Consider the following 18,259-nt stretch of genomic DNA (forward strand, 5'->3'; position numbering starts at 1 on the left):
CTTCTGTTGAGCTGCCACTCGTGTGGGTCTAGAAGATTTCTGCTTAATTGGTCTGCAATAGAGTTGAGAGAACCTGGTAGGAACTGTGCTAACAGGTGCATTTGCATGGCAGAGGCTGTGATCCCAAGGGTCATGGCCAATCTGCATAGACGGTAGGAGTAAGTCCCTCCCTGCTTGTTGATATACCACATCACAGTGGTGTTGTCTGCTTTGATCAGGAGAAGTCCTGGGGAGAGAAGGGGCTTGAAAGTTATCAAGGCATGTTGGTCAGCCATCATCTCTTTTTGGTTAATGTGCAGAGGGATTTGCTGCGGGCTCCATTGGCCCTGTATGCACATGCCATCCAGGTGTGCACCCCAAGCACAGTCTGATGCATCTGTGGGGAGGGTCTGGGTGGCGGGGGAGGTGAGAAAGGTAGTCCCTTGTTGTGGGAGCATGCTGTTGCCCACCAAAGAGCATCTTTTCTGAGACAAGGAATTGTAGCTATAAGAGTCTCCAGGTCTTGAGAGTGTTGACACCAAAGGCTTTTTATATACCACTGACGTTTCTTCATATGCAGTCTGGCATATGGAATGAGTAGTATGCAAGATGCCATGAATCTCAGAGCTTGCAGGATCTTCCTTGCAGATAACTGGCATCTGGTGGCTAGTTGAGATAAGTAGGCTGTCAGGAAAATTTGTTTCTCTGGTGTAAGGAATGCCATCTGGGATGCTGTGTCCAGGCTTACTCCCAGGAAGATAATCCTTTGGGTGGGCACCTGTTTGGATTTCTTTTCACTGATTGTGCACCCTAGGGAGGTTAGTAGGGTCTTTACAAAGGCCAGGTGCTTGAGCAGCTTCTCCTAGTTGTCTGCCTGAATAAGGCAGTCGTCTAAGTATGGGTAAATCTGGATATTCCTTAGTCTGCAAAAGGCAATGGTCGGAGCCAGACATTTTGTGAAAACTCTGGGAGCAGTAGATAAGCCAAAGGAAAGCGCAAAGATCTGAAAGTGTTGAGATCCTGCCCTGAAACAGAGACATTTCCTGCACGATTCCCTGATAGGAATGTGGAGGTAGGCCTCTTTTAAAGCTAGGGTGGCTAGCCAAGTGTCCTTGGAGAGCATGGGTAGCAGCTGCTGGAGGGTGAGCATTTTGAATTTTGGGATCACCAGGAAGGTGTTTAGAATGGATAGATCAAGGATGGGGCATCAGGTGCCCTCTTTTCTGGGCACCAGGAAAAAGTCTGGAGTAGAAACCTTGGCCTATCTGTTCTGCAGGAACGTACTCTAGTGCCCTCATAGAAAGCAGGGAAAGGATTTGCTTTTGAGCCTCTGCCCACTGGTTTGGAGGTAGATCTGGGAACCCTTTTGGGGTTGGAAGGGTGTGGAAGGAAAATTTATATCCCTGAGACACTATGTTGAGAACCCAGTGGTCATTTCTAATGGTGGCCTAGGTGCTTGCATGAAAGGAGAGTTTTCCTCCTAGGGGTAAGTGAAGGTGGGCAAAGGGAGGGGGTGGGGGAGGTGAAGCATTGTGAGTTCTTACTTTAAGGGGGTGGCTTTGAACTCCCTGGTTTTGAAGTGAAGGTAGTCCACTGCTTAGATCTCTGCATTCCCTGTGGCTGCTGTCTGGGGGGTCCGCTTCCACAGGGCCTGGGCTGGACTGGCTTAGTGGGAGCAGGAGAGGACCAGTGCTTGGTGGGACAATGCCTGCTGAACCTGGGTGGCTGGACCTAGAAGAAATCCTTAACTGTCTGCACAGATTTTGCGTTTTCTTCCATCTTTAAGACTTCTTCTGCCTTAGTGCCAAATACATTGTCTTTGTGCAGGGGGGCATCTAAGAATTTAGATTTGACATGGCCTGGCAGGGGCTGTTCCTTAAGCCATGCATGCCTTCTAATGACAGATGAAGTGACTGCTGCCCTGCAAGAAGCTTCTAGGGCGTCAAAACCACAGTGCAAGGTGTGTTTAGTTACTTGACTTGCAGAATGCATTAACTCTTGTAACGGTTTAGATTTTGCACAAGCAGGAAAGGAAGACATTTTTTGGTTGAGGAGTTCCAGGGTATGTTGCTGAAATTTTAGCATATGGAACTGACAGTTTAGTGCCCTGATGGCAAGAGTAGCTGAGGTGTATACTTTTTTACCCCATCTGTCTAGTGCTCAGGAATCCCTATCTGAGGGGGTGGGATTCTTAGCAAAGGTTGCTTTAATCCCTTTAGACCCTTGAGAAATTACCTCAGGATCAGCAGTAGGATTTTTAAAAAGATGTGCGAGTCAGGGACTCTATAGTACCTGTCTGGTTTTCTGGGTGCAGGAGGGAGGGTGTCAGGAGTCAAGCTGGATTCCAGGAAAACATCCTGCACAACATCCAGGACTGGGGGGGGGGGGTGGCCAAGGGTCTGTGCTATGGAAGATCTAATAATTCCCAGAGTCTCTTTTTAGACAAGGGTAGTCTTGACTCTCTCATTGGAGATGCTACCATAAGGTATGAAGGGTTTCCCCAAAGGAAAAATGCTCTGGGGGAGAGGCTGAAGGGATGGAATCCTCTGCATCAGAATCTTCATAAGTAGAGAGGGGTTGCATGTCTTCATATTCAGATGCATAAGAGTCATCTGACTCTTGTTCAAACAAAACTATAGGGGACAGATCTCTTTTCCTTTTGGAGGGGGTAGCTTGGATTCCCCTGATCAGCATGAGGAGGTCTCCCACCAGCATGAGGAGGTCTCCCACCATTTTAAGCATTTGAGACTGAGGCAAAGAAGCAGGTGCCTGAGATTGGGTTGTCAGTTTCCTGGGTGTGGTTCATACCCTGGGCCTAAGAAACTTGGTCGTTTTCAAAAGAACAGTAGTTGCGAAAGAAGACATCAGTTTGTGTCGAGAATCAGTAGTGCGAAGGACTTCCTCAGAAGCCGGTGCCTGCTCAGCGGCTCCGGACCCATCCAAGGTAGAGACGACTGCAGGATCCTTAGTCGAAGAATAGTTTTGCAGCATACCGGACTCCGAAAGGGTCTCGGTAGTGGTCTGCGAATCCACAGAAGTGGGCATCAGGGGCTGTGAAAGCACCTCACTGAGGACCAGAGAAATGACGACTAGCTTAACGGAAGCGTCGTCGGTAGGTTTGGACCTATGCGGTCTGCCTCTGTCTTTATCTTTATGTTTTTTTCAAAAAATCTGCTGTCTGATGGCTTGCTGAAGCCATATCAAAATTCGAGGACTGTAAGCAAAAATATCTAGCTACAATAAGGGCCTGATGATGGATAGATCTGGCAATGAACAAAGCACAAAAGCGACATTGGGGATGTCGTGGTCTGGGCCTGAACAAGTGACGCAGTAAGAATGAAAGTCTCAATGTGGTATTTGCTTGCCACAGCTGGGACTATTAACTTTTTCTGACATCGGTTAGTGCAAGAAAAAAAGATCCCCAATGGGGTACTTAGCTTTAGAAGACTTCAACTTCAATTCGGTAGACAAAACCCAGGTAGCGGCCGACCGGCACTCGTGCAAACTGCTTCTGCTTCGGGCTCCATGGCAAGAAAGACTGATGTAATGGCGTCGGCTGCCTTACTTTATACTACTGATGACCTGACGTCAGTCCTGAAGTGACAGCAACCGTTGCAGCAATACTAAGCCTCTGGTATTCGGGCCGGCCGAAGGCTACCCTGGCAGGGATCACCCAAATGTGATGACTGCAACAGTGAAACGTGAAGAACATCTTAAGGTTCTTAATCTTCTCCCTTCCCAGTGAACATCATTGTCACACGTTTAAAAGAAAAATGATTACCATTTACTACAGGGTCTGAGTCTCTGGGGCCATATCTTGGTCGTCTGTTCTTCAGTTTGCGTTTGAAAGTTGATATCCCACAATTCCACTGGAGTGGGCAGGGTTACCTAATTCTGTATGCAAATGTTATGTTAATCAGCGTACAGATTTGTACCTATTTTTCATGGGCCTTTGTCCAGATTTTTGATGTTTTCAGGTTGAGAGGTATGGTTCCACCATATCAGGCTCCTTCCAAACACTCTGGTCTTGTGGTTGTCATTGGCCCGATAGGTCAAACTTATCTCAAATTTGGCTTTGATAGAATATATTTGTCACAAGAGTTGTTTGTTTAGTTTGATGAGAGCATCTTTATCCTGATGGGTGCTACACCTCCTAGTTTTTGCCATAACTTTCTTCCTTCTCTTATACAGCTTACCGATATTGTGATTCCAGGTGGCTTGTGTTTTGAGTTGGTTCTATACTATTTCCTGGTGGGTACAACTGCCTCTATGCAGCTATTAACAGGCTTGTATAAAGGTTTCTGTTAACAGTTCCACATAGGCAGTGGTGTTCTCAGGGTTAATGGGGGCTTGAAATTTTGCCAGGTTATCACTTAGTAGTAAGTTAGCCTTAGAGTAGTTCTTGAACATTCCAGGATTAGCTGGGGTTCTGGGCTTTATTTTTACTTCAAAGAAGAACATTTTGCGGTCTGATTTTACCTCCCATAATAGCGAGGAAAAGATCCAATATGTTTGCACCCTGTGGTCTATATACTGACAATCTTGTGAATGAAGTTTGTGTTTACCAAATCCAGGAATCTCTAGGTGGGGTAATTAAAGTCATCTACTTGTTATCTACAATTAAAAGGCACAGCTATGGGGGTGTCTTTTGCCCCCATTTATGCAGATCGTTTCATGGGATATATAGAGAAACAACTGATATATGATGATACACACAATATGCGTCTAAAATAGATATTTGGACACGTTATTTAGATGATTGTTGGTTAATATGTAAATCTGATGCAATATATTTGGAGAAATTTATATAGTACTTGAATGACAACAAATGGGGCATACAATTTATAATTTCTTACGATACTAAAGAAATTTCTATTTTAGATGTTGAAGTTGTAAAAATGTCTGATGGCACGTTAAATACTTCTTTTTTTTTTTTTTTTTTTTTTTTTTAGAAAGGAGTCCCAATATAATTCTTTGTTAGCAGCTGATAGTTGTCATCCATCTTATATTGTTAACAACATTCCAAAATTTCAGTTTCTTAGAATTAAGAGAATTTGCTCTTAACTACAGAAACAATGATGAACTTGCAGTTAGGTTCAGGGTCAGAGGGTATAATAATTCTGTTATACATCATGCTTGTTATTTCACCCAATCTGCTGATAGGACCAGCTTACTGAGTTATAAGACATTTAAAAAAACTGGATAACAAGATTAGGCTCACTACCAACTCATGGTAGTAATACGAATCTAGTTTTGTGATTTAATTAAAATACTCTTGACTAATAATTTAGCTAAGATGTTGCCCATCTGTTGTTTGTTCACTTATAGGAGGGGGAAAACCGTTGGAAATTTTTTGAACCATTTCAAAAAAACTTTTTATTTTGATGCCAACAGACAACGATCCATAGAAGGTGTACCACTGGCAGGATATTTCCCGTGTGGACATTGCTCAGCTTGCAAACATGTTGTCAAAATAAAACATTTTTCATCAGCCAATACATCTGTCATGTACAACATTAGATGTTTTGCTACTTGTGTATCAGAATGGATTATTTATTTAGTTGAGTGCCGCTGTTCTGCTTTTTACATAGGACAGACTTCTAGACAGTTTAAAATCCATATTTCTGAGTATTTGATATTCATAATAAAAGAATCTTCAATGCTTTACATAAACATGTTTTGCAACATACTACAGCAACATTTAGATTTACTGCTATCGATCGTATTTGTATTAAGGGATGTAACAGGTTGGGTTGGCATGATATTTTAAATAAAAAGGAACGGCTTTGGATTATCAAACTAGGGGCTTTATTTTCCCCTGGGCTTAATGATGTACTTTGATTGGTGGGAGAGAGCGGGGAGTGTCTGATTTTGTTAATATATACTATGTGATTGCATGGAGGGTTGACTTTTTCAGTGTTTATGTAATTGTTGTTTGCGATGAAGAAGGCTTCTGCCGAAACTGGTAAACAGCTATCCTGCATGATTAAATATTTTGCATTAAATTAGTCATTGCATCCACCGTTTATTGTGCAGGCCATTTCTATTTTTATTTTCTGCTTTTTGTAATTAAAAGTCACCCATGAATATAGTATTAGTTGGATGGTGAGCGTTCCCAATAAGCTTAAAAACATGTTGTGGGTTTCCTGAGTTATAGAGGACCTACAGCTTGCAAGGAAGTGTATGGGATTTTTCCTATGGGTGATCTGAATGTGGAAAAGTTCAAATGCATTGCCCTGTTTGACTATCTTTGGGGTATAGTTATTTCTGATGAAAATCGAGACACCTCCACTTTTAGTCCCTGTCTGTGTTGTAGCTTGTCTAAATGTGTGGAAGGTGTTACACAGCCGTATACTATTGGTGTTTTCTCCTCGGTTTTAAATTCTATCTCACTGACTTCACAGACAGCAGAGTTATCTAGGGTAAGGACAGCTTGTTGGGAGTGGAGTTTCTTGTTTAGACTTCTAAGACTGAGCTGTAACACCTTTAGATTTTCTTGGTTTTGATTTGCTATATCAGAAGTTCTTTCAGTTTGTCACTGCATAAAAAAACACTATTGGGAAGGAAAATATTTTAGCTAATACATGAAGGCCTTAGAGGGAGGGGTGCAAACATCCCTGGCAAAGCAGTGTGGTCTGTTGACCATCTCCTTCCATGCTGACAAATACAGCACCGCTTAGAACGACACCAGAAACTAAGCCGATTAAGTCAATAATCTTCTGTTCATATTGTGGCGTCATCCTTGGAGAAGGTAACATGCTGCTCAGTGCTAGGTTCATACCAGCCTGGGCCATGGTCTCATGCAGAACAGGCTGAACCATGAGGCTTTGACCTGCAGATACTGGTATTACCAGATTAAAAAATATATCCCTGTTCCCAAAGTCTTAAGTAAAACATTTGTCTTGCATGATGCTTTCACACTGTTTGACAAAGAAGCCTGTCCATCTTCCATCTTTAGTGAGCAAGAGGGGATGGGGTGGAGGGTTTTGATGATGGAAAGGAAGTAGTAGTATTAAAAATCATAACAGTTTCCTCTCTCTGTCTTGACCCTGAGGGACCATCAAGCTTTCCCTTTTGGTCACTGTATTGTTTCTTTCTTGCAGTGACTCTTCTTATCTTATTAGTGTTGGCCTTTATGGTCTGACAGATAGTGGGTCCTCGGCAAAGCCCTTCTCCTTAACATTGCCGCTGTAAGCTGATGCTGCCCTTCATAATGGGTCCACAGCACCGTAGCCCAATTTTACTGAGTGCCTGACCACCTGGAAACTGAAGTTGCACATTTAAGGCATTTTGTCTTTTACATCCTTCTTTTGCATCCCCTCAGCCTTGTCCTTGAGATGAAACAGTAAAGTGCATAAACTCCAGCATGTAGATCTGTCAGTTTAAGGCCCTAAAGACCTGTGTAGCAATCATCTTCTTCCCCAATACTGCCAAGATTCTTACACGGCCTGTCATGGGGAACTGTACTCAGTTTTGGAGCCGCAGCTGTTCCCTTACCAGCATCCATGAAAACTACAAATTAATCCAGAACAGGGTTCGGTTCTTACTTAAATAGTTCTAAGATCTATCCCATCCTGTATAAATGTTCAGGCTTCTGAGCAGCAGTAGGTTAGGATTCTGCTTCCAATTATGCATTCGCAAATGCATCAGACAAGGACTTCTATACCCTTTGCCATTCCACTAGTGGTTGTGGAAGGTTCTGGAATTCCCTGTATCTAACCTGAGCTAGTGATTATTCCTTGGCCTCCCCATTTGAATTGGTTCATTATCCTGTGAAGTGTATCAAACAAGAAATCCCCTAATGGGGAATTAGAAGAGAATGTACGACAAACATCACCCTCACATAGGGAGAAGGTGCCTGATCTACAAAGACTAGATTGCCTGCCTCTGAATCTGAGTCAATCAATCCTCAGAAGGACACAGATCCTTTATTTTGGAGGGGGGAGCACCTGACACACATTACTTTCCAGTAGATGGCTGGATGTTCCTTAGGAAAAAGACAATATCCTGAGCCAGCTTTATAGATTCCTGGAAGGAAGCCCATATGGGGTTTGGGAAGAGAGCCTATCCAACAGCTGCTGAGGCAAGCAGGCAGACATCTGCTTATACCTACAGGAATTTGCTCTGGACTTAAGAATTAAGACGGCTTTGAAGGCCTTAGGATAAGCATCCAAGACCTTAACCTGAGAACCAACCACCTCCTCACAAGCAAGGACTAAGTGAACACATTCATGTCCTTCAGTTATAACAATACAAGCATAAGAGTAAGAAGCCTGTGGACAGATATCCTGATAATAAACCCTGAAGGGATTCAGTTTGGAAGAATGCACCAGAGTGTGCAGTGGCTTCTGAAGTGACCACTGCAGAGACCTCAGAGGAAGTCAATGCCAGGGTCAGGGACTGTGAAGGTGCCTCAATGAACCCAGTGCCCTCAGACTTGATGGGGTATTATTTTCCCATTTTTTTTTGCACTTCTCTGCATTTGTTTCTGGAGAGGATTCAGATGAGGATTTGGCTGATGGCACAAAAATCAGACAGGTGCAGGATTTTTTCTAACCAATGAATTCTTGGAAAGATTTTGCTCTCTGCTTGGCAGTCTTCAAGTTGAATCTTGCACATCTTGACGGGTTGGCTACAATCTCACTCAGACTCCTATGCAAAACACATTTTATGTTAAAATCTTTGTGATGAATCTGCACCCCTCAGCCAATACAATGCATTAAACTTTTTCAAAATTAAATTCAGACATCTAACAAACGCTAATGTCAAAAAGTTCACTAGGTATGCAACAAAAGTACAGCAATGAAACTGGGTATGATATCTTCCCCATTGGGGTATTAATCTGCAAAATCTGAAAGATAAGCCAACCAACAGACTGATAATGCTTTAGAAAAAGAAGTTATGTACTCACCATAACTTTCCATCTGAGTAGTTCTACTTCATTTGTCTTCAACCTGTGGGTCTTTGGATCCACATCGGATCAGACACGGCCGCATTTTCCAGCTATGGCTCCCAGCTCCATGCTCCTCCCCTTAAATGCCCCCCGTCTCCCTTCAGCCCCCCGTCTCCCTTCAGATCGAGTTTGCTGCCTAACAGGTATCAGACACCCGACCCAATGACACCTTATCATCAATCACCAAACATCACAAAAAAAGCGTTAGCCTAGACAGGACCAAGGATCCCAACAATAACCGTCCGATACACAGGACTTGTCACGTCACAAAAGATAAGGTTAGGGGGAAGGAGGAGGGGATGGTTCAAGACAAAAACTACTGAGATGGAACGTTATGGTGAGTACATAACTTCTTTAGCTGAAGTAGTTTACTTCATTTGCTCTTCAACCTGTGGGACAGAGTTCTCAGCTACCTAACTCTTACGAGGCCCTCATGGAAGGACATTCTGGAGCACCGCAGAGCCAAAGGATGCTCCACTCCTAGATACCAAATCCAGGTTTATAATGAGAGAGAGAGAGATAAAGGTATGAGATGAGGCCCAAGTAGCAGTTGCACAAATATCATCCAAAGAGACCCTAGACCAGAAGGCCGCTGACGTAGCCATAGATTGGGTGGAATGAGCTGGGTCGAATGAGCAGTTCACTTTTCCTGGAAGAGACAAACCTCTATCTGAATAAACCCGGCCAATGCATTGTGAAATCCAGCAAGCAACAGTCACTTTTGAGACAGGTTTACCAAAGAAAGGTTTGGCATAGGACACAAAAATCAGATCAGACTTGCGGAAAGGTTTAGACCTATGAAGATAAAACCTCAACTGCCTATGTACGTCCAGTAAATGTAATTTGTATTCCCATTTGCTATGGTAGTTAGGAAAAAATACTGGCAAATGAATGGTCTGATTAATATTGGCTTCCGAAGCTACCGTAGGAAGGAAGGACAGGTTAGTGTGTAGCGACACTCTATCTTTGTGAAAGATCATATAAGGGACTTTGATAGAAAGAGCTTGACGCTCAGACACCCTTCTAGCAGACGTGATGGCAACCAAGAAGGCAGTTTTCCAAGTCAAAAACTGTAGATCCACAGATGCCAGAGGCTCAAAGGGGGAGAAACCAACGCCTGCAACAGTAAGGTGATGTCCCACAGTGGAATCGGGTCCTTAACCGGGGGTTTGAGAAGAAAAGCACCTTTGAGAAAGGTTTTACAAAGTTTAGATGAAGCCAATGAAGACATGTTTACCCCAACATGAAAATTAGAGATGGCTGCTAGTTGGACTTTAACCGTAGCGGAACTAGTGCCTGGTGAAAAATGCTTGTCAGAAAATCTAAAACTGCCGAAAGTGGAGCAGTGAAAGGGCCCAAAGACCTCTGACTGGCCCATATCGAAAAGCATTTCCATTTACTATGGTAGACTTTTCTGGAAGACGATTTGTGAGCCACTACCAGAATGGACTTAACAGGGGATGACAGACAGGGAGTACTAATAATCATGGGAACCACAGCAGCCATGCAGTGAGCTTCAGACTATCCAGATCTGGATGAGGGATCACTGAGGGATGTGAGAGCAGAACCGGAACTAAGGTCCATGGTGGAGCAACTAGATGAGGCCATAATGGGGTGATGAGGATTACAGTGCTTCCTAGCCTTCGAGCTTTCTGTAGAAAATTCAACATAAGGGGTAGAGGAGAATATGCATAAAGAAGCCCGGGAGGCCAAGCATGAATCAGAGCATCTCTAGGGGCTTCCCCTGGTGGGGGGTTCAGAGCGAAAAACTCACCGTATTTCGCATTGGAAGGCGATGTGAAGAGATCGCAGCAAGGACGACCCCACTCTAGAAAGATCTGTTCCACTACTGAAGGACTGAGAGACCACTCGTAAGGCATCAGAATCGATCTGCTGAGCCTGTCTGCTAGAATGGTTGAACCATCCCAGGATGTGCATTGCCACCAGAAAGTGGCTGGTGGAAATCGCCCATTCCCACACACTCATGGCCTCTCAACATAAGGGATAAGAAATGGTTCCAACCTTGTTTGTTGATATACCACACCACTGACATACTGTCCGTCTGAACTACAATCATTCCCAGGGGAAGATGACCATTAAGCGCCTGCAATGCAAGAACAACCACTCTCATCTCTAGAACACTGATGTGCAGATAGGTCTCGGAAGGGGACCACGTGCCTTGGACTGTCCTTCCTGAGCACTGCCCCCTCCACCCTAGTAGGGAGGCATCCATGGTCTCTGCGATCTTGGGGAAAGCAGGTTGAAATGGACGTCCCTTAAGGAGATCTGGGGACTGAATCCACCACCAAAGGGAGTCCCTGCACGCTTTTGAAATTCTCACCGAAAAAGAAAATGGAAGGTCTAACAGTGACCACTGAACCGCAAGTGACCACTGCAGCACCCTCATATGAAGGCGTACCATTCGAAGATTTATCGTGGCCGCCATGGAAGCTAGAGCCCTTAACACCGCTTCGGCTGTTGTAAATGGGTCTGAAGAATGTGTAAGACGTGTAACCTCAAGCTGCGTATCCTAAAGTGAGGAACACCTTCATCTGTATTGCGTCCAGCCGTGCCCTGAGAAAATCTAAAATCTGAACTGGGAGAAGAGCAGACTTGTTCATATCGATTATAATGCCCAACTTGTTGGCTAGCTGAAGGAAGGATTTCCTGGTCTGACATAGTAGATGCTCTGAAGGAGCAGTAAAGAGCCAATCGTCCAGGTATGGAAAGACATGAATGCCCTGAAGCCTCAGGTGAGCCGATATTACCACCATTACCTTGTTGAACACCCGGGGGGCTGTGGTGAGACCCAAGGGGAGGGCTTGAAATTGGTAATGATTGGCTCCCAGCCAGAAGTGAAGGAACCTCCAGGAGCGCCTGTCCATCTTGTTTGTGATACTACGCGTCTTGGAAGTCGATCAAGCACATCCAGTCTCTGGCCTGCAGATAGGGCAGGGTAGACTGAATCGCGACCATCCGGAATTTTGTCTTAGTTAACGATAGGTTCAATTTGGACAGATTTCAATATTGGTCTGAGTTCCCCCATCTTTTTTGGCACTAAGAAGAACCTGGAATAAACCCCGGATCCGGACTGGCCTGGGGGGACCAACTGGATGACTCGTCTTCATAGCAATGAGTCTACTTGCACTGCTGCCTCCTCCCGCTGCATGGGTGGAATGTCCGGAAGGACTTTGTTGGATGGGGGAGGATCCTTGACTGGGATGAAATATCCTCTGGACATGACCCGCAGCACCCACTGATCTGTAGTGATGGACTCCCATGCTAGTGGGTGTAGCGACAAGTGACCCCCAACTGCCTCCAGAGATGGACAGCCGTGCAACCCTTCAGGTTTATCTGAGAAAAGGTCTCGGGACCCGAAATTCGTAGGATCCTCTCTGCCTCTAGGGCGACGTCTATCATTGGGGGAAAGCGAGTTCTGAGTGTCCTGGGAAAACGCCCAAGACTTGCGGAACCACATCTTCTTCTGGCCTTGCTGGCTCCTGGAAAAAGCACCTTTGAGGTGGTGAGAAGCAGATCCTAATGGCAGACTTTTCATCCTTCTCGCTCTGGACCAAAGTCTCTCTGACAGTCTTCCCAAAAAGGGAAGAACCATCATAAGGGGCGTTGATAAAAGATGTCTTGAAAAATAAGCAGAGCCAGGCGTGACACCGGATGGCAACGCCTGACCCTGCCACCCATGCGGCTCCCTCCGGGTCATGGGAGAGCAAATGCACAGATGTGCTGGCTACAGCTTTTAGGGTGGCCATTCATGCATCGAACATCTTCCTGTTCTCTGCCGACATAGACCCTGGGGTTGACTCCATGACTTCCTTGACTAGATCTCTCTGGAGTCGAATGACATGTACTATGTAATTCAGCACCCTCACACAGAGGGTCGCTGAAGCATAAACTCACTTCCCAAAATAATCCAACACTCTCGACTCTCGGTCAGGCGGGTGGACCGTGGAACTCTCCTGGGCGAGTTCCTTTTTGGTGGCCGCTGCCATCATCATAGCATCTACAGGGGACCCCTTGTGCCAGTGCAACTTGTCCGTGGGGGGACTTAAGACTTTGCCTGGGCACTTGGGTATTGGCTCTATGGTGTCTGGCTCCTTCCACGCCCTATATGTTATCAAATCCATAAGTGGATCGGCAGGAAGGGATACCCAAGAGGTAGATGGGCCCAAGCCGAATGCCTCCAGAAACACAGACTCGTCAGAGGTTGGTTTTGGGGTGGACCCCCCCCCCCCTTTGGCGAAGGATCTCCATGATGTCTCCAAAGGAGACATCCTCGGTGGGGGGGTAATCTTGGGGAACCTTCCCTTTCATTCAGGCCCCTTTCATCCAGGCCCGTGTCTTCAGTGAGGGACTCTGGAGGAGAGTCCAAGTGCCTCATTTTACACGTATGCTTGCAGGAGGGCTCCTCAGGGGGACTGTCTGGGGAGGTCTCGCAAGCTGGTTGTTCCAAGGGTGGAAATTCCTGGGGCACTACGGCCACGGGCTGTCCCTGAGAGGGCAAGATGGTTGGAACCACACTCAAGGCCAGGGGGTCTGGACGGACTCTGAAGACTATATGGTCAGAGACCTTGACCCTGCGAGAACCCTCTCCACCATGTCAAGTGCCGAGGGGGAACGGACCTCCTGAGCTGACATAGTGGAAGCCCCCCCGATCTGACCGGGGAGCCGGAGCAGAGCCTCTGGGAGCCAAGACGCCGAGGGGAATGCTTCTCTCCGACAAGCTCGGAGCAGACAGCACTCCCTTGGATCCGACCCAGAGGCTACGGGTCTGACAGCTCGAATCCAATCCAGTCGAATCCGACACACAATGCACTGGCAGGTGTCAAGGTACAGGGTACTGTAGACGCCAACCCCTCGACTCTAATTGTCCTCAGATCCAACGACTCCAAAACCGCAGGTCGAATCGGTAAAAATGGCTGGAAGGTGCCCGCTCTGGTGGGAGAAGGCCCTGGCAAGACCCCCATCAGAATTTGAGTGCGGCTAAACCTCCGCATCATCCTGTCCATCTCCACTTCAGACAAGCTCCGAGTACAGCGGGAGGACGCTGCCGAAGTAGGCCGGGAAAGCCGGTGGGGGGAAAGGCCTAGGGGGCAACTGGCTAATCTGTACCTCTGGCTCAGGCGAGAACCTGGAGAAAGTGAGTCGAGGTGTCACTGGCCTTGAAACAGGCTTAACCTTTGGTGGAGGGCTGGCCTCCTACAAACGGTCAGGGGATCGCTTGTGAGGCAGATCCTTCTTGGCTTTATCCCTTTCACTAGACCTTTTGGCGGGATGGTGCATCCCAGTAGCCGTGGAAGGGGAAGGTGAAGCAGCAGCCGCTGTTTTCCCAGCAGAGGAAGGTGGGACCTCGGTCCCAGCAGAAGAGGGCAACAGGCCCTTAAGGATCAGTTTGTCCTGCCTGTCCTTATGTGCCCTGGGATTAACCCCAGCGCAAATAGGACAGGGGGACTGAAGGTGAGGCACCCCTAAGCAAACCATACACAGAGAGTGTGGCCATCCACCGGAGAAAGCTTATAGCCACACTGTGTACCTTCTGAAGCCTAGCTTAGGGGAATCCACCATGCCTTACCCAGCCCAACGTGAGCACACGCACACACACGCACCACGTGGAAAAGAAAGAAGGGAGGAAAAATAGCAAAACCTACTTGCTTACCTTTTTTTTGCACTACGGAGAACCCTGAGAAGGTATAGAAAAGGGTTGAAAGAGAAATTAGGTAAAGAAAGGGACAAATTACTGCTTCATAAAAAACTCACAAACGCTCTGGAGCACAGACCACGCTGCTTCCTCTCAGGCGGTAAACAAGATTTGAATGGATAAGGGAGACAGGGGGTATTATGGGTAAGGGGAGGAGCATGGAGCTCGGAGCCATAGCTGGAAAATGCGGCCGTGTCAGATCCAATGTGGATCCGAAGACCCACAGGTTGAAGAGCAAATGAAGTAAACTACTTCAGATCTGCAGGTCAATCTTGACAGACTGCAGCAAGAAAGAACTAAAATGGTGTGGGTGGATCTCCCTATTACAAAACTAAATGAGCAGAGATCCAGGGGAAAGGTGTCTACCTGGCATCAAAAAGAAAAGTGCTCTGGAAGCCAAGGAAGTCATCACGCCTTCAATGGATGAATTCCACTGTGGCATTAATGCAATAGTGACACACACTAAACACAACTGCAATTGCATAAACCAAATACTTAGCATGAAAAGCTGCAAAAAAAATTACTGGAGACAATGCGGGCATTATGATGTGATGCTGTCATCCATTTGTTGTTACTTAAAAAGGTATCTGATGGTGGGGAAGAGTGGAATGGTTGCACCGCGTAAAGGTAGAGAATTAGTGGAAGCATCAGTTCTGTGCAAGCACATGCTCTATGAAGAACTAACAGCCACCACTTCTGCAAAGTGAGACAGTAACCTGCCGCACACTCAATGTCAAGTTGCAGTTGAATCTCTGGCACCAGTGAGATTCAGCTGTGCTCTTCTCCAAAACAGACAAGTTTGTCTAGTCCATGTCTTGGCAGGTAATCTGACAAGCCACAACGACACCTAATCAAAATGCATAAACATGCAAACATGAGAATTTACAGAAGGCAGAATGCATGAAGATCAACACTGTGCAAGTGGGGTTTACTAAATAACTAGCATGCACTGGTCAATCGAGCAGTTGTACCCAGACAAAGGATTCTGTTGGATAAAAATTCTGTTAGATTATCAAAAGACAGCCAAGGACTCATGAAATAGGGTCCCGATATTAGATCTTAGATTTCCTAATTTAACTGCAATTTACTATATAATGTTGCTTGAAGACATGCTGGTGTGTACAGCACATAATATCAAGTTTATGCCAGTCTAGGTTTTCTGTAAAAGGTACACTTACAATTCAGATGAAGAATGTGGAAAGCACTTACTTAACTAGCTGTGAGTAGTTTTCCTTAAAGGCAGTGAAGGCTTCATGCACATTGCTTTCTACTTTTCTCTGCAAGACAAATCAAGGACAAATCCTGTTAAAAGTGAAACAACAATTTAAAAAAATAACATTAGTAATTTTGAAAAAAAAAAAAAAAAATCACAAACCGTAGGCTGCACTACAAACACCCTTATTTAACATGTGGAAAAGGACAAGAAAGAACCAATCTTCACCCCACCTCACAATGGATCCAGACTGTGAGCATCCCAATATCAGATTCAAAATAGTTTGGCATCAGTCATGGTGAAGAAATGACATTTTTAGAACCTCAATGTTAAAAACAATTCAAATGAAGTCTGCACTAGCAAACTCCTTTAACAAACTGCAATAAATGAAAACACCTTTACTCAAAAACGGGTTTTGTGTACAGATTCTCCAAGCTGACTCACACATCAACTTTAGGTCAGCTTCTATGTGGAAGAAAAGCATGACTATTAAAAGCTGAGGAAAGCAAAATGCTACAAGTCATACCCACTACTGAACACAGCATCTGAAACAAACCTTGTAAGTCCTTACCATAATGATAAGTCAGGGAGCACAGCTCCAGCTATAGAAACTAACACAACTGAAGCCACATGCATAAGGACTGCACAGCAGAAGACCTTGCCAAGTTTCCAAATTCACCACCCCTATGCAAAAATGCATTCCATTCTGCTGCATCTCCGGGTGTGGATAAATTGAATCTTGCAATAAAAAAACATACACAAACTATACATATATATAAAACATATCTGTGCGAGTGTATATTTTGATATATATATCCACACACACACACACACACACACACACACACACACACATTTATATATAGATATTTGATATCTAGCTATATAGGTATAGTTGCTCAGCAGCCCAGACAGGACTGACCTAACAAAGGCTAGAGCTGGAGAAAGCATTAATTTTGTAGTGTTTGGTAAAGTGTGCAGAAAACCAAGTGGGAGCCTCCAAGATAAACATGCAGTCTAATCTTTTGTGAAAAGTTCCTGAGGAAACCACTGCGATAGTGAAATAAGCTTTAGGGCAGGAAGGCAAGATCTTATCATAGTGCGAGTAGCAGAAAAAGACAGCCTTAGAAATCCATGATGCGATATTTGTTTGGAGACTGTCTAGCACAACTTAGGGCTCAAATAATATAAATAGCTAGTCAGACTTTTTGAAGGATTTCGTTTTGTCAAGGTAAAATCTGAACTGCCTGTGAGGTCCAGCTAATGCAAGATCCTTCCCCCCTGTTTGTGGGCTGGGGAACTGACCGGACTGATTGAGGGACAGCTTGTTCACCACCTTAGGCATGAAGGATGGTTATCCCAGAGTCTCACCCTGAAAAATAAGAAAAGGGGAATGTCAAGGAGTGTTTGTAACTCAGAAATTCTCCTAGTAGAAGTACTTTTCCAGGTAAAGAATGCTGATTCAAAAGGCAGCAATGTAAGCTTTACTAGCACAAAATTAAGATTTCAAGGGGGAGAGATGGGTTTCCTTGGTGGGTTAAGATACAGGACTCCCTGCAGAAAAGCTTGACCTCTGCCCTAGCCAAAATTGGATGGCTAAGAGGGAGACTTGCATTGATAGCGGACAGTGGGCTTTTTATATGAGTAGGCCAAACCTAAACTGAAGAAGTTTGCAGAGATACTGCAGTACATCAGGAACTTGTGATAAGAGTGGGTCCTGACTATGTTTGTGCCACTAACAGGAAAGACCTTTTCCATTTAACTGTGTAAGATTTTTTTGATTCCCTGAGTGCGACAGAAAGCTACTACTGGAGCTATATACTTCATGAACAGTCTTGGGAGTTGTGGAAAGACGAAAAGGCAGAGCAGTAAACTGAAAATGGGAGGATCCAGAGGAAAACCTGCAGAATATCATGCAGGAAGGACAAATGTGTATGTTTAAGGAGGCATTCTTTACATTTAGCGACACTAACAAAGCTTGGGGGAGAATGAAAGGCAGTGTGTTAAAGAGCATTTTGAAAAGTGGTACCTTCAAGTATGTATTTAGGACAGACCAGTCTAGGATGATTTCCACTGCACTTCTTTCCTTGAGACTAGAAAAATCATGGAGTAAAATTCTTTTCCTATGAAGTCCTCTGGGACTCACTTGATGGTGTCCTGATTCACGAGGTCTTGAATAATGGGGGCCAGAAGTGATATTTGGTTTTCAGGAGGATGTGGCATACCTTTCAAAGAAGGAATATTTTCCCAAGACATGACATAACTGTCCTTGCTGATACAGAGGACCCACTTGTCTGCAGTAATAGCTTCCCACATGGCCAGGGACAGCGACAGTCTTTGGGAATTGGGGGTGCTTCAGAGGTAGTCACAGACTTTTGCTTCAAAAGGCAGCCCTCCTCGC

The 18,259-nt window shown here is 45.1% G+C and overlaps 1 protein-coding gene across 1 annotated transcript in view; it reads right to left on the minus strand.

Annotated features, from left to right (window-relative positions):
* The window catches only part of LOC122804334 (protein farnesyltransferase subunit beta-like), a 968,002-nt gene that overhangs the window by 898,083 nt on the left and 51,660 nt on the right, over positions 1 to 18,259 (minus strand). The window contains exon 2 of the mRNA XM_044074139.1: positions 15,855 to 15,922. Coding sequence (XP_043930074.1) covers positions 15,855 to 15,922 — 68 coding nt within the window. The remainder of the gene's footprint in view (positions 1 to 15,854; positions 15,923 to 18,259) is intronic.

Source organism: Protopterus annectens, chromosome 6.part0 (genome assembly GCF_019279795.1).
Source record: "Protopterus annectens isolate FY-2018-M chromosome 6.part0, PAN1.0, whole genome shotgun sequence".
Classification (NCBI taxonomy): domain Eukaryota; kingdom Metazoa; phylum Chordata; order Ceratodontiformes; family Protopteridae; genus Protopterus; species Protopterus annectens.